The sequence below is a fragment of the Tachysurus fulvidraco genome, chromosome 1, assembly GCF_022655615.1.
Source record: "Tachysurus fulvidraco isolate hzauxx_2018 chromosome 1, HZAU_PFXX_2.0, whole genome shotgun sequence".
Taxonomy (NCBI): domain Eukaryota; kingdom Metazoa; phylum Chordata; class Actinopteri; order Siluriformes; family Bagridae; genus Tachysurus; species Tachysurus fulvidraco.
In genome coordinates this window covers 17098765-17114869 of record NC_062518.1, presented here as the reverse complement: position 1 = coordinate 17114869, position 16105 = coordinate 17098765, and the positions used below count along the sequence as shown (strand labels likewise).

General features: G+C 41.5%; 3 protein-coding genes across 4 annotated transcripts in view; all 3 read right to left on the bottom strand.

The window, feature by feature from the left end:
* aox6 (aldehyde oxidase 6) overlaps nt 1-5602 on the bottom strand; it is an 18326-nt gene extending 12724 nt beyond the window's left edge. Inside the window, exons 1-6 of one of the 2 annotated variants that reach the window (XM_047811376.1) lie at nt 5467-5602; nt 5297-5354; nt 3193-3289; nt 2479-2587; nt 2266-2392; nt 1856-1917 (exon numbers count right to left, since the gene is read on the bottom strand). In XM_047811376.1, the coding sequence (XP_047667332.1) occupies nt 1856-1917; nt 2266-2392; nt 2479-2587; nt 3193-3289; nt 5297-5354; nt 5467-5520 (507 nt within the window). In that variant the 5' untranslated portion in view covers nt 5521-5602. The remainder of the gene's footprint in view (nt 1-1855; nt 1918-2265; nt 2393-2478; nt 2588-3192; nt 3290-5296; nt 5355-5466) is intronic. The other variant, XM_027156894.2, reaches the window with a different exon arrangement.
* Nucleotides 5603-8440: 2838 nt separating this feature from the next.
* LOC113649234 (hatching enzyme 1.2-like) lies at nt 8441-10945 on the bottom strand. The gene is made up of 4 exons (XM_027156909.2): nt 10750-10945; nt 10395-10535; nt 9008-9125; nt 8441-8894 (listed from the first exon to the last, which is right to left on the bottom strand). The coding sequence occupies exons 1-4, from the start codon at nt 10865-10867 to the stop codon at nt 8507-8509; spliced, it is 765 nt and encodes a 254-aa protein (XP_027012710.2). The 5' UTR covers nt 10868-10945; the 3' UTR covers nt 8441-8506.
* A 3356-nt stretch (nt 10946-14301) lies between these two features.
* LOC125145185 (hatching enzyme 1.2-like) lies at nt 14302-15902 on the bottom strand. Its single transcript, XM_047816181.1, has 4 exons — nt 15416-15902; nt 15078-15218; nt 14872-14989; nt 14302-14773 (listed from the first exon to the last, which is right to left on the bottom strand). Exons 1-4 carry the CDS (start codon nt 15531-15533, stop codon nt 14386-14388), a joined length of 765 nt encoding a protein of 254 aa, XP_047672137.1. The 5' UTR covers nt 15534-15902; the 3' UTR covers nt 14302-14385.
* Between the last annotated feature and the right edge of the window lie 203 nt (nt 15903-16105).

Sequence of the window (16105 nt, the reverse complement as noted above, 5' to 3'; positions counted from 1 at the left end):
GATTCATCTTTCAAACACGTTCTTACAGGAAACAAAAGTACTGTGTGTGGGTGTGTGCATGTGTGTGTGTGTGTGTGTGTGTGTGTGTGTGTGTGTGTGTGTGTGTGTGTGTGTGTGTGCGAGAGAGAGAGAGAGAGAGAGAGAGAGAGAGAGAGCACAATGACCTCAGAAATACTCAGAATTCGTTCTCTGCATTCGACCCATCCAAAGTGCACACACACTGCAGTGAGCACACGCACACACACAGAAGTGAACACAAACACCGTGAACGCACACCCGGAGTAGTGGGCAGCCATTTATGCTGCGGCACCCGGGGAGCGTTTGGGGGGTGGGGGGGTTGTATTCAGTGCCTTGCTCAAGGGCACCTCAGTCGTAGTATTGCCAGCCCGAGACTCGAACCCACAACCTTAGGGTTAGGAGTCAACCTTTGTAACCATTAGGCCACGACTTCCCCCAGAGAGAGAGAGAGAGAGAGAGAGAGAGAGAGAGAGAGAGAGAGAGAGAGAGAGAGAGAGAGAGAGAGTGAGAGAGAGAGAGAGAGAGAGAGAGAGAGAGAGAGAGAGAGAGAGAGAGAGGAGAGAGAGAAGAGAAGAGAGAGAGAGAGAAGAGAGAGAGAGAGAAGAGAAGAGAGAGAGCGAGGGGGGGGCGGGGGGGAGGGGGGGAGGGGGGGGGGTGGGGGGGAGGGGGGGAGGGGGGGGGTTGTCACAGGACAGCGAGGACACGGTCCTGGCTTTAACCCACCGCCGTAAAGAGGTTAATGAATAACGGTAGAGTGCTGTGGGGCTTGAACCTCACACCAACACAGATCAGGTATTACTATAGAACACGAGCTGTTACAGTCCCCACAGTGGAGTCAGGACAGTAAACAGAGTGCTTAAACTTACTTACAGACAAAATACACAAGGTTTGTAATGACAAGAGACAAAATGTCTCCCCTGTATAAAGTGTCTGGTGTGTGATGCAATCATGTAACAAAGAATTTCCCCATCACAGAATCCCTCATGAGCTTCAGCTCCAGAGGCAGCAAATTAAAATGATAAATAACATTATAAATAATTAAAGTATGATAATTTAAGAGCTGCCTCAATCCACAAGATCACTCAGTATGTTAACAGTCCTGTCTGTCCTCCTGCCTGTCCTCCTGCCTGTCCTCCTGCCTGTCCTCCTGTCTGTCCTCCTGTCTGTCCTCCTGTCTGTCCTCCTGTCTGTCCTCCTGTCTGTCCTCCTGTCTGTCCTCCTGTCTGTCTTTATGCTCCCACCTTCTATTCGTACTCCTTTTGTCTGTTTTTTCTGTCTCCATTCTTGCTCTTTCCTCCTGCCTGAACTTTTTGTGTTATGTTTATTATTATTTTATGAATTATTTACGATTGTCTACCTGTCTGTCTGTCTGTCTGTCAGTTAGTCTATCTGTATGTCTGTCTATGTGTCTGTCTGCCTCTCTGTCTGTCTGTCAGTCTATCTGTATGTCTGTCTATATGTCTGTCTGTGTCTGTCTGCCTCTCTGTCTATCTGTCAGTCTGTCTGTTAGTCTATCTGTCTGTCTGTCAGTCAGTCAGTCAGTCAGTCTGTCTGTTAGTCTATCTGTCTGTCTGCCTCTCTGTCTGTCTGTTAGTCTGTCTATCTGTCAGTCTATCTGTCAGTCTGTCTGTTAGTCTATCTGTCAGTCAGTCAGTCAGTCAGTCAGTCAGTCAGTCAGTCAGTCTGTCTGTCTGTCTGTCTGTCTGTCTGTCTGTCTGTCTGACATTTGTACAAAGAACAATCCTTACTACCAAACAAAAAAAAAAAATTTGTTCCCTCACATGACGTGGGAACACGACCCGGACACATTGTTCTTTTTAGTTGTTTTGTAACACACCTGACAGAAAGTGCGATATCCATCAAGGATCGGACGATATCCTGTGCAGCGGCATAAATTACCTAAGGAGAAACACATTAAACATCACCAGCAGGTGTAAATGTAATGCTCAAAAGATCAACACTGCACCAACACTAGAAATCAGCAGGGGTTCAGTGCAAAGAGTTTAATAAACAACAGAAACAAAACCAGGACTAATTTAATATATATTTAATATAATATATAAAATGTTTATTCAGTTCTTAGGTTTCATTTCAAGGACACAAAGATGGAACCAGCCCAAATTCTATTACAGTGGAGTTTAGAATCAGTGGGATCACGATAACGGCTCTGACACATGTCAAGGTCTGTACCTGAAGTGGTGCCAATGTCTACATTCAGACCTGTGTGTTTGTGTTAGTGTGAGTTACCCCCGAGTGCCTGTGTGATGTCCTCCATGCTGGGTTGTGGTCGGTTCCTCAGGAGCGTGTACATGGACATCACCATCCCCGGAGTACAAAACCCACACTGAGAGCCATTTGCTTTTGCAATACGCTCCTGAAAAAACACACACACACAATATTGGAACATTATATTCTAGTAGTGTGTGTGTGTGTGTGTGTGTGTGTGTGTGTGTGTGTTACCTGTACAGGATGTAGTTTGCTCTTGCTGTTCCCGATGCCCTCCACCGTGGTCACTGCCGCTCCGTGGGTTTGACATAAAGGCATCAGACAGGCGTTAACAGAAAAATGACTCAGCAGTTAAGGAAGCCAGACTCAATGAGTTCATCACTGACGTGCCGTGACGTACAGCTAAGCATCGACACAAATATTTTCACTGATCGATTATAAATTGTTTATTTATTAAACTTGCAAAAAGTACAATCCATAAAATCCACAACAAAAGACAACTTTACATTAAAAGTTAAGTTAAAAGTTAACATTAATTAGAATCAAAACGTGACAAAACAAACCATTACAGTCCCTGAGAGGTGGACAGATGGAAGGACAGACCGGAGGACAGAGAGGTGGACAGAGAGGTAGACAGAGAGAAGGGCAGACATGTGGACAGACAGGAGGACAGATAGGTGGACAGACAGGAAGACAGCAAGTGGACAGACAGATAGGGTGTTAGGCTACTGATCTGAAGGTTATGGGTTCAAACCCCAGGTCCACCAAGCTGCCACTGCTGGGCCCTTGAGCAAGGCCCTTAACCCTCAGTTGCTCAGTTGTAAGTCACTCTGGATAAGGGTGTCTGCTAAATGCCGTAAATATAAATATATAAATATTGATAGACAGACAGGTGGACAGACAGAAGGACAAAGAGGTGGACAGACAGGTGGACAGACAGGAGGATACTAAATGCTCTTGGTCTGACTGTCGTATGTGGACATCATGACAGTGCAGGCACCGCATCCCCCACCTCCACAGCCATACTTAGTGCCTGTTAGACGTACTACACACACACACACACACACACACACACACACACACACACACACATTTAGACCAGTGTATATTTAATCTACCTTCATCGGCTCACGAGTCTGTATAAATGATCACAGTCTATTTTACAGTTTAATCTCTTCAATGTTTTAACCATCGTCCTTGTTCGTGACGCTGCCATTCCAGCACATCCTGTTATTCATTACTTGTCCACGCTGTATTAAGGTCATCTGTGTTCCTCTTCATTACAACTCAGTTCAGCCAATAAAGCCGAGAAAATGATTACGTTTCCATTCGATCATAATTAAATCTCTCTGTACAGGAGATTCGGTCTGTGTCATGGGCACTGGGTGTAGAATAGACTTCACCGAGTCACCTACTGTACATTTACTGTCTGAGTTACTGAGCTTCACTCTTCACTCACGCTATACACGAACCATCTGAAGTGGCAGATGTGAAATTTACAATTAAAAAGTTTGTATTTTTGTGTGTGATTTGTTTGTATAGCTGCTGTTGCCATAGCAACATAACTTTTCCTCCAAGTATTGAAAGTACCGCATCTGTAATTTTCACCTAACTGGATAAAAGGTAACAGCATTAAGTTGATGAATTCATGGCTTTCATTTGAGTACTAATGATATGATACTGAGCTGTCACCTGAACATAGAAATGGCACTTACACATTTGTGTGGTTATTACAATTTACTCTAGAGGAAACCCGGAAGAGAGGAGCTTATTAGAGGAGCGGTGAATGCAGGGGGAATCAATCTGAAACGAGGTGTTCAACAAGCACCCAGCAATGTGATGAGCAGGGTGCACAAACTTTTGCTCATATATTACAGGTTGTGTGTGTGTTGTTTGTGTAAATATATCATTGCTATCATTGTGAATATTAAACAGGAACCAACAGGAATAACTGGAACCGAATTCTAATTCGGTAATCAATAATACATGAAAAATTAAGCAACGTGTGTAGTTTAATTGTTTATAAAACTTACGTCACGTGACGTCACATGAAAAAAAAGAATTAGCACAACATGGACATGTGACGCATCAAAACACTCAGCCCAATGTGGGGAACTTCCTCGAGTATCCGGATGACGTCACATGCTCGTCTCCACTTACCATCAAATGTTTTGGCACCCTAGCTTTCTGTCTACTTGCTTCCAAAAGTAAAACTGACCCCTATTTTTTTTTCTCACTTATAAATTGTTTTCTAATTTCTATGTAAAGCACTTTGAATGACCTCTGTGTATGAAATGTGCTATACAAATAAACTTGCCTTGCCTTGCCTTATGTCCACTCGCCTCCAAAAAGCACCAGCCTTTGCAAATACTTGCACCATCAAAGCCAACATCAAAGTTTGTCACTACGAATTTTACAAATCTAGTTTAATAATTGATTTTGTTACAAAACATTATTTATTTTATAGAGATTTTTCACAATAACAGTCATGTTTATATTTTATTGTATGTTGATGGCTTAACTGTAAACAACACAAACAATGCAATTAAATAGTTTTGAAGAAAAATGTGGGGACATACAGTGTCTTTATAAGTACAATTAGACTGTATTATTTGTGTCCCCCTTCAAAAATTGCTCAATTTTATATTTAGTCCCCCCCACCCACCCCCACTGTTAAATGAAATTTACGCCCATGGGTACAGACTTGCATCCTGATCTCATGCATGTTCACTCTGGTGGGCTTGATAGCATAATTTTTCAGTACTATTAATGAAATCAGCACCTTTCACATGGTCTGTTGTGTGTGTGTGTGTGTGTGTGTGTGTGTGTGTGTGTGTGTGTGTGTGTGTGTGTGTGTGTGTGTGTGTGTGTGTGTGTGTGTGTGTGTGTGTGTGTGTGTATGATTAAAGTGCAGTGTATCTGATCGAGTCCTCTGGACACCACAGGAAAACACCACCATCTAAACCAACACGGTGCCAATACTTTGTGCAGAAATGATCCATCTACAGAACGCGTGTTAAATATAAAGAAGAGAAATAAAGCAGAATCCTACGTTTTTCCCTGAGGAAGGAGAGCAGCGTGGTCTCTGGATCAGCATCTCGGACCGTCACCTGTCACAACGCATCAACATTAATGCGCAATTAGTTTACACAGTAAAAACACCGCAAACTGATCAGCTCGCAACCTCCAGCTGTTTCAGCTCGAGTTTTAATGCCTCTGTACCTTCTGCCCGTTAACATACAGACTCAGAAGTCCGCTTTCCTTCTCAGCAGCCATTTTAGAGATCTGAGTTGAACTTTGGATGTTCTGCAGCCACACGGAACATTCCCAGCTCAAACCGCCCACATTCACTTCCCAGCTCCTCCTACTGTTACGTGATAGAACTTGAGAAGCGTTTGGCAGACGCCCTTATCCAGAACATCATGGAAGAAAAGACGCCATGCGTAAAACCATCGGTGTTGGATGTTACTGCAGAAGTGAAGTGAAAAATAACCTACTGGTTTTTACACTTTATACAATATGTAGGGAATAGAACATCAGCTGTTCTACATGGACACACACCTGCTGTATAATGCATGGAGTTATACATATGATCACGTTTATAAAACTGTATGTATGCGGGGGTAAAAAAACATCCTGCGTGATTCTATTTCATGAGAAACTTTTAATTGATTGCATTAATTGATTAAGCAAAATTTCGTTTGCAAAAAAAACAAACAAACCTGTAGCTTTTATTCATTTCTAAAAATGCATTTGTTTGTTGGACGGAAAAAACAAGCACACGGTTCGGCTCGTGTTGTGTTTTATTATTATTATTATTATTATTATTATTATTATTATTATTATTATTATTATTATTATTATTATTATAGTGAATGATCAAACATAGCGACTTCGTGACCTATTGCAGGTTTCTCTAGAATATGCAAAGAAAATGTTTGCTGATTAAGAAATGTTTAATTGTGTAGATCATATATACACACGTATTTCTTTTTGTTTTGTCTTACTGTTTGATTTTTTTGTGAGAGAATAAAATCAATGATTGAAAAAGCTTTCTTTATGGATAATGAAGAATTCTTTTAGAATGTTTCATTAATCAGCTCAGTAAAACTTTGAGCGCTCGTAATATCACTATCCCAAGAACTTTCATCAGAAATCTGATTGACAGATTGTGAAGTTTAGCAGTTATCAGGTGTGATGATCATCGGGATGTAGACGGCAGACAGTTCTTTAGATGATGGTGGTAGTCTCCAGCTGAAACTTAGACTCTGTCGTTGTGTTGATGTTTGTCCAGATCATTTTGAATCAAGCATTCAGAAGAATTTCAGGGATTAACTCTAGGTGTTAGTGTCTACTGTCTAATTTGTGGAACTAAAGGGAGGATCCTCTGGACTCAAAACTCATTTTAATGCCTTGCTGAAATAAACAGTGACAGTGACGTGGCATACGGCTAAGTAGGGTGACCCAGACTCAGAATTCGTTCTCTACATTTAACCCATCCAAAGTGCGCACACACACACAGCAGTGAACACACACACCATGAGAACACACACCCGGAGCAATGGGCAGCCAGGGGGGGTTCGGTGCCTTGCTCAAGGGCACCTCTTTGGTGGCTGGCCCAAGACTCGAACCCACAACCTTAGGGTTAGGAGTCAGACTCTCTAAAAATTAGGCCACGACAGCCCCCAATAGAAATAGAAGCTGAGTCATGAGTTTGTTTGGATAGTCAGGAGTAAGGGATCGGCTGTAGCTCTTAATGACTTCTTATCGACAAGGTAAACAATCTCTGTATATCTGATCTAATAGCTTCATGTAGATTTACACTAATTTATCGAGAACTACTTCTGTTACGTTGGAGACACAAGAATGAAAACTGACCACAGAATCCAGACACTCAAGTTGAATGTCAATGTGTTGGAGAACTAAACCATTAACCTGTAGAGACACGCAAATAGAGAAATCCCCTGGTTACTGATCGACAGCTATGTGTTTGATTCCTAAGTCTAATTCATTAACAATTTGGTACGGTGACAGTGAAATTTCTAAAATAAATAAAACAATTTTAGTACTCAGAACGATGACAGGTCTTTGGTACGTAAAGTACTTACTGTAACTAGGAGTACCCAAAGTCAGAATACACCGTGAGACAAAGCTAACTTATTGCAAACTGTACACAGGATTTCTAAACCATTCCATTGTGTGTTTCTGTTCATTCTCTCTATTCAATGTAATAATAACATGTCCATTTCAAGCATATTCCTCAACTGACAAAGTTTTTTGTGGACCATTTTGGTGTATTTCAAAGCCTCACTAAAAATTCAAAGACAGCATTACCAAATCTCCACGACTCCCTGAAATAATCTTGTGGGACAAATATTTAAACAATGTTCTAACAACCGAGCCTGGTATATTAGGATTTCTCACAGGCCGTGATTTCTCCAGTTGAGTCTACAGTATATTTGATGACTCTCCTCAAACAAATAATGTTTATACTCATAAGTAGTCAGACCTGTCAAAGTGCTGTTAAATCAAAGTACCTGTATGATATGTGTAATGGAAAATATAAATGTCATGAGTGTTTCTATATGATAATTGTTATGTGATTTTACAGTAAATTCTGTGTCAGACTAATGTGAAAGGACAAGAGACCCTCGTTCCAGCCGTTGACTTTGTACATGCTAGAATGATAGGAACGTTATGTTCCAGCATATAGAGAATGTGTACATGTGCTTGATAAGAGCTGACCATGGAATGTGGCCATGCCTGACAATGTCTGAGGTGATAACCTAAAAGGAAACATCTTCGGTAACCAGGACTGCTGCATGAAGACACGCACATTCTTGGGGTACAAAAAAGAAAGCTAAAAAACTGGAATTTGCCTCTTCACTGTGTAGAATTTGCACAGTATGGAAGACGCCTTGTGTTGCAGCAAAATAAAATTTCTTTCTTTACTTCTTTGTAAACCACCACCTCTGAGTCTGAGTGTATTTTATATATTATGCTCAAAACCGCCACCACATATGCAAATTGAATATTAAGGGTGTGACAATACACCTTTTTCAGCATTGATGATTCATGTTTGATCTGGTTCAGGTGAAATAGGTTATTAAAGCACACGCTAGGTAAGAGATGCTTGTAGCCATTTTATTGAATGATTCCATATTTTGTTAGCACAGCAATGACGTCATTACTGGGTCGTCTATCTTTGGCAGTTACACAATGTTACAGCAAAGTTTAATCAAGTCAACATGTCTAAAGAATTTCAGCATTTGTAGAGCTTGTTGATCCTCCGGATGTCGATGGCAGACAGTTCCTTTCTCTGTCCGATCTCCACTGACGGATCGGGAATGGGAGTGATGGTGTCCAGACCGTTGATGGAGAAAGCTGTTCTTCCATAGTGCATCACAGAAGAGTAGTCGTATGGTGTTTTGAGGTTGTTGGTGTTCCTCAGCTTAAAATTCGACTGTGAGGATTGATTGATGTTTTCCCAGTTGATGGTCACGTAGCTGTCGCGATCACTCCTAGTATGCTCGTGGTAGAAACCAAGTGCATGGTTTAGCTCGTGCTCGGCGATGCCGTGGTAAACACAGCCCAACCTGCTGAGAGAGACCACCTGAGCACCACCAGTTTTGCCCACATTTGAGTAGCATCTGAGAGAAAAGAGAGTGGGATCCACCATGTCACTAACATTAACATATGGACACATTAGAGGACACCAAATCACTCCATTTAATGTTAGAGGGAAAGGTTTGGTGGTTCTCACCCGTCTTTGCTCTCTATGCTGAGGTAATCCGATTGGTTTGTCCTGGGAACGAAACGGACGCAGGTTTTGTTGTGGAAGGAAGCCATGGCATTGGTAATAACAGTCCTGTCAGAGGAAGCTGTAAAGAACACAGGCAACATATTAAAGAGAAATAAACAGAGATCTGTTAGGGCTGGGCGATACGGCTGAAAACTGTATCACGATATCAATGTTTTATATCGGTCGATATCGATAATTCTTGATGTTTTTTATGACCCATAAAAAACCTCAAATAATTATAATGTAAACATGAATCTAAAGTCACAATGAATACATAACTATTATCTCTTAACATTTAAGGTGTAAAATGACAGAAAATGTAAGAAATGCTTAATAAAGTGTAATAAAATAGTGCAAAGTGTTAAATATAAACACAGAGAAACCTGAGAATTTAGTGCAAGTTTAGTGTGAGGAAGTTCACTAGCTGTTCACCTTCTGGTGAATAAAGTGTGTAAAATATGTGCAGTGTTTTGTAAAGAGAAATAAAACTGAGATAGACTGAGATACATCTGTAATATAAAACACAAACCTGATACAGTACAGCATGGCCGTCGGAACCATTATATGTTGGTGGGACAGGACACACCCACTTTTTAAGACCAATAATATTGGACCCACCCACTTTTACCGTCTCTATTCAGTGCATATTTCATTTTTTAAATACTTTTCAGAGCGCCGCCAGTCGAATCCATTCTGCTTGAGGAATGCCCTAATAAATTTAACTCCATTCCGCATTATACCTACAGCATTGACCACGCTGCTGCTTCCTGAAATCCATGGGCGTCGGAACCATTATATGTGGGTGGGACAGGACACGCCCACTTTTTATTTGCTTCCGAAGCCCATACAGTACAGTAACATTGTTTGAAATATTAAACCTGCAGAAATATGAAAAAGTAACTACTCAAGTTATTCTTACCCTAATTATACTTGAAGTTGAATTATTCAGTACTCTATTTTCAGTCCAGTTTTATTTACAATTTCCTCACCCGCTGGCTCATTTTCTGCTTATCAGTCGCCGGCTACTGTAGAGGAATCCAGCAGACCAGCACGAGACAACGATATGGTGCAACCAAACTTGATACTGTTACATGATTGGCTGTTAGCGTGTCACTCCCTATATTGCTAGGTTACCAGAGAGCGAGCGCCTTTGTTAATGCAACCAAACTTGCTTCGCGACCTCTGTTTTCTTCTGACGAAGAATAAAAAATATTGAACGTTTTATTGAACACATTTTTTTATTGATATCGATCACGTGTCTATCTTGATACATATTTTTATCGTTTTATCGCCCAAACCTAAGATCTGTTATCAGTGGACAATATGAATAAGGAAGTCTTTCACTTACAGAAAACATTGCTCAATACGTAAGGCACCTGCACTAGGCCATTTGAGGACTTCTTCCAAAAGCAGCTGTTGTCACTGCAGACCAGACCATTCCTGCTTCTTGGCAAGAGTATGTCTCCCTCCAACAACTCTTTGCTGGATCCTTCATCCAGAGAAACAAAAAGGGATAAACACAACAAAACCAATAAGCAGTACTAATGGTGGTCTCTAAGTATTTTGAGTCAGGTATTCGTTTGTCAAATAAGAAATTGCAAAATCATGATCACAGAACAAGACAAGTTTTAGGCCCATAACTGTAGAATGTTAAGCAGTAATACTGCTGGTGCAGTGAGGTTGAGATTAGGGAGTTAACAGACCGTTGTTGATGGTGAGAATCCTTGACGTGATGTCCACGTGCTCAGGTTGGTTGAGATAGATGGCTTGTGTGAAGCCAATAAGCAAGGCTAGAATGGAGAGAGATACTCTGGACTCCATGATGCTTCAGTGTGGGGAGATGATCTGGATGCTCCTTCACCGTAGCTCAGTGACTGCCAACTTACACTCCAGGCTTTTTATACACACAGAACCAACTTGGCGTGGTTTTCAGGGATTAACTCTGGGTGTTAGTGTCTACTGTCTAATTTGTGGAACTAAAGGGAGTATCCTCTAGACTCAAAACTCATTTTAATGCCTTGCTGAAGCAGAACAGGAGTCAGGGATTTGTTTGGATATTCAGAAGTAAGGGATCGGCTGTAGCTCTCAATGACTTCTTATAGATCTATTTGTCAGGCTCTAGTCTTAGGGAGTGACCTGTAAATTTATCAAACTTAAATGTTAAGCCAAAATAAACAGTCTCTGTATGAATATCTGATCTTAATAGCTTCAGGTCATGTAGAGTTTTTCCAGAATTTACAATTATTATTATTTTTCGGCTTTAGAAGAGCATAATCTGCAGCTAATACTTGTTTGCTCATGCTGTCTCACATTTTAGTCGTTTGCTGGTTTGCACAATCCTTTACAATATCTCAAGTAACTGCTGCTATAACACTGTGTTTATTCCAGTATTTCTGAACACCTAATATTGTTTGAACATAGATTATTTACACTAATCTGCACTGTTTCTCTTTATTGTCTCTTGTGTATGGTCTTCTAATTATCTTGCTTTGTAGAAGCCAAAATTCTGTTTTCCTATTTAAGCTTAGACACAAATTTATTAAGAGTAACTCCTCCTAGAGCTTTCGAGCCACATGCAACAAATTCAGATATGTTGTAGAACCTGGTCTGAAGTTTGTTGCTATTACTTTTCTAAGCGATTGGAGTTCCGGTACTTTTGGTGCCGGGTCTCAAAATGGCCTTTTCTCATAGACTCCCATCATAAACTTTTGAGGTTTAGAACTCAGCAAGCTTTCGAACTCTCTACACAAAACTCAACCAGCTCCTTTAGGGCAGTGGTCCCCAACCTTTTTTTTCGCCATGGACCGGTCAATGTTTGATCATTTTACTGCGGCCAGCTGGGGGTGGGCGGTGGGGGGTGGCGGCTATACAATTAAATTAAAATAAATCATTTTAATTTAAATGTATTTAAACATGCCTTTTTAACTCACTACAATGCTAAATCAATGAGAACCCTGAGCTTGTTTCTTTACAACGAGACGGTTCCATCTGGGGTAATAGGAGACAATGACACCCGAAGTGTGTTGCCTATGTCCAGTTTATTCCGTTGTTTTGTTTCGGTTGCCGTCACTGCAGAAAACCCCGCTTTACACAGATAGCATGTCGGAAATGACGATAGGGATGTAAGTGCTGTGGTGACAATCTCAGGGTATTCCGCCATGACTTTAATCCAGAACACCGGCAGAGTTTCTAACTTTCTAACGACGTCTGTTTCGTGCTCATTTTTGCTAATTTGTGGGTTAAATTTGAGCAAACACAATATACACGTACACCAAGCACTGTTAAACATGACAAAGTACCGGTGAACAGAGAGAAGAGCGATACACACCTTCTCTCTCCACCAAAGCTACAACACCACTGCCTCTTGCAGCCGCTCAGCTCCAGGCGTCACCTAAACCCGGCCCGATATCACGACATTTTGCGCAGGCGCGGTATTGGTGCGGGTTTAGGTGACGTCCCTCAGCTCCCGGTTAACCTCTCGTCCATGAAAGTCAAGCAAACCCGAGAGAAATACACCACAGTAAATGAAATGGGAATAATTTAATGTTCCTTGGGCGGCCCGGTACCATTTGGTCCACAGACCGGTGCTGGTCCGCGGCCCGGGGGTTGGGGACCACTGCTTTAGGGTGATACTCCGAACAAAGGTTAAATTGGTGTACCGACTGGTCTTTCGGTTGTGCTGTAGCCCCGCCCCCAAGTTATGCAAAATCAAAAACATTTTTATAACATTAACATGTCATATATCAAAACACTCAGCCCAATGTGGGGAACTTCCTCAAGGGTATTAAGATGACGTCACATGCTCGTCTCCACCTGCCTCCAAACGTAACACTGATCCTTATGTCCACTCACCTCCAAAAACACCGGCCTTTGTGAATACTTGCTTTGTAAAAGACAACATCAAAGTTTGTCATGACAAACTTCACAAATCTAGTTTTTATTTGCACTTTCTTTTGTAATGCACTGTCTTGTTTATCTTGTCATGTACTGTCTTGCCCTGCACTGTTTGCACCAGGTTGCACAGTTGCACTTTACGTGGCTAGGACTACTAACTAAGTCCTTTGCTCTGTCTTTGTTTTATGTAGCTCCATGGTCCTGGAGAAACGTTGTCTCATTTCACTGTGTACTGCAACAGCTATGTATGGTTGAAATCACAATAAAAGCTTTTTGACTTGACTTGACTTGACTTAACTTGCTTGCGTGGAATAATCCAATATTTTGGGACAAATATGTCAACAACATCCTAACAACAGGGCCTGGTACATTAGGATTTCTCACAGGCCGTGACTTCTACAGTTGAGCCTATAAGTCAGGATGTAGCCCGGACTTTTTCCCTTTTATTTGCTTTGTGTCTTTTTGTTTTCGTTATGTGTTCAGGTGTCTGCCACCCCCCCCCCCCCGCCCGTGTCTAATTTCTTCCCGCTTCAGCACATCTTTTCCTCATGTGTCTAATTGTCTCCGTATTTATTCCGGTCACCATGCCTAGTGCAGAGCGGAATCCTCGTCTTTGTGGCGTCTTCGTGTCGTCTTTTTGTCTTCGGCCTGTTTCTTTGAGTACCGCAGGGGCGGTTCTAGAGGAGGGGCCACAGGGGCCCTGGTCCCTGAAGAAATTGATTGGCCCCTGATTGCCCCGTTCCATCAATCGTCGACAAGGAAAGCAACCGGAGAATTTTTCAAAACGATCACAGATGCAATTCCACCACCAAACATTTGGTGGCACTCGAGTGTTTGAAAAAGGAATGACTGCCGAAACATATTTGCACCGTACTGAATAAATTATTTTGTGTGCTTGAATGTACCCTGTACTTGGCCCCTGAAAGTAACATGTGGCCCCTTAATGGCCACTGTTACAGAAAAATCCTAGAACTGCCACTGGAGTACCTGTATTTTTGTGTTATGTTTTATTTAATAACGGATGTTTTTAGCTATCCCTGCATTTGGGTCTGAATTTAATCTCGAAGACACCCCCCGTTTTCTGACACGATATTTGGTGACTGTCCTCAAACAAAGGACAGTCACATGTCAAAGTGCCCTTACATTTACAGAAAATGATATTTAATAAAATTACGTCACTTGTATGATATGCAAATTAAATATTAAGGGTGTTACAATACACCTTTTTCAGCATTGATGATTCTGGGATGATTAAAAACAGTTTGATGTGTTTCAGGTGAAATACGTTATTAAAGCACAAGCTAGGAAAAAGATGCTTGTAGCCATTTTATTGTATGATTCCATATTTTGTTACCACAGCAATGACATCATTACTGGGTCGTCTATCTTTGGCAGTTACACAATGTTACAGCAAAGTTTAATCAAGTCAACATTTCTGAAGAATTTCAGCATTTGTAGAGCTTGTTGATCCTCCGGATGTCGATGGCAGACAGTTCGTTTCTCTGTCCGATCTCCACTGACGGATCGGGAATGGGAGTGATGGTGTCCATACCGTTGATGGAGAAAGCTGTTCTTCCATAGTGCATCACAGAAGAGTAGTCGTACGTCGTGTTGAGGTTGTTGGTGTTCTTCAGCTGAAAATTAGACTGTGTGGATGGATCGATGTTTTCCCAGTTGATGGTCACGTAGCTGTCACGATCACTCCTAGTATGCTCGTGGTAGAAGCCAAGTGCATGGTTTAGCTCGTGCTCGGCAATGCCATAGTGAACACAACCCAACCTGCTGAGAGAGACCACCTGAGCACCACCTGCTCTGCCCACATTTGAGTAGCATCTGAGAGAAATAACAGGAGATTGACCATGTCAATATATAGAGAAATAAAAAACAGCTATATACTTTACAGTTACTGCGAATGGTGCAGTGGTTCTCACCCATCTTGACTCTCTATGCTGAGGTAATCAGATTGGTTTGTCCTGGGAACGAAACGGATGCAGGTTTTGCTGTGGAAGGAAGCCATGGCATTGGTAATAACAGTCCTGTCAGAGGAAGCTGTAAAGAACACAGGCAACATATTAAAGAGAAATAAACAGAGATGTGTCATAAGTGAACAGTGTAAATAAGGAAGTCTTTCACTTACAGAAAACCTTGCTCAATACGTAAGGCACCTGCACTAGGCCATTTGAGGACTTCTTCCAAAAGCAGCTGTTGTCAATGCAGACCAGACCATTCCTGCTTCTGGGCAAGAGTATGTCTCCCTCCAACAACTCTTTGCTGGATCCTTCATCCAGAGAAACAAAAAGGGATAAACAGCAAAACCAATAAGCAGTACTAATTTTGAGTAAGGATTTTTTTTTGTTAAATAAGTAATTGCAAATTCATGATATTAGAACAAGACAGGTTCTAGGCCCATAACTGTAGAATGTTAAGCAGTAATACTGCTGGTGCAGTGAGGTTGGGATTAGGGAGTTAACAGACCGTTGTTGATGGTGAGAATCCTTGACGTGATGTCCACATGCTCAGGTTGGTTGAGATAGATGGCTTGTGTGAAGCCAATAAGCAAGGCTAGAATGGAGAGAGATGCTCTGGACTCCATGATGCTTCAGTGTGGGGAGATGATCTGGATGCTCCTTCACCGTAGCTCAGTGACTGCCAACTTACACTCCAGGCTTTTTATACACACAGACCCAACTTGGTGTGGTTTTCATGGATTAACTCTAGGTGTTAGTGTCTACTGTCTAATTTGTGGAACTAAAGGGAGTATCCTCTAGACTCAAAACTCATTTTAATGCCTTGCTGAAGCAGAACAGGAGTCAGGGATTTGTTTGGATATTCAGGAGTAAGGGATCGGCTGTAGCTCATAATGACTTCTTATAGATCTATTTGTCAGACTCTAGTCTTAGGGAGTGACTTGTAAAATTGATGACCTTAGGAGTTAAGCCAAGGTAAACAGTCTCTGTATGAATATCTGATCTTTATAGCTTTAGGTCATGTAGAGTTTTCTTTCAAAATTTCCAATTATTATTATTTTTTGGCTCTGGAGAAGCATAATCTGCAACTAATTCTTGCTTGAGAATGCAGACAAATTGAGTACTCAGGTAAAGTAAGGTGAACTTGCGTCTTCATTGGAATGAAACCTGCAGCATTACTCACCATTTTCAAGTCAGA

Coding starts and splice junctions, on each gene's coding strand:
- LOC113649234 (XM_027156909.2), bottom strand. CDS start 10,867: ATGGAGTCCAGAGTATCTCTCTCCATTCTAGCCTTGCTTATTGGCTTC. Junction 10,536..10,749: donor GATTCTCACCATCAACAACG/GTCTGTTAACTC, acceptor CTCTGGATGAAG/GATCCAGCAAAGAGTTGTTG. Junction 9,126..10,394: donor CGTATTGAGCAATGTTTTCT/GTAAGTGAAAGA, acceptor TGTTCTTTACAG/CTTCCTCTGACAGGACTGTT.
- LOC125145185 (XM_047816181.1), bottom strand. CDS start 15,533: ATGGAGTCCAGAGCATCTCTCTCCATTCTAGCCTTGCTTATTGGCTTC. Junction 15,219..15,415: donor GATTCTCACCATCAACAACG/GTCTGTTAACTC, acceptor CTCTGGATGAAG/GATCCAGCAAAGAGTTGTTG. Junction 14,774..14,871: donor AGCATAGAGAGTCAAGATGG/GTGAGAACCACT, acceptor TATTTCTCTCAG/ATGCTACTCAAATGTGGGCA.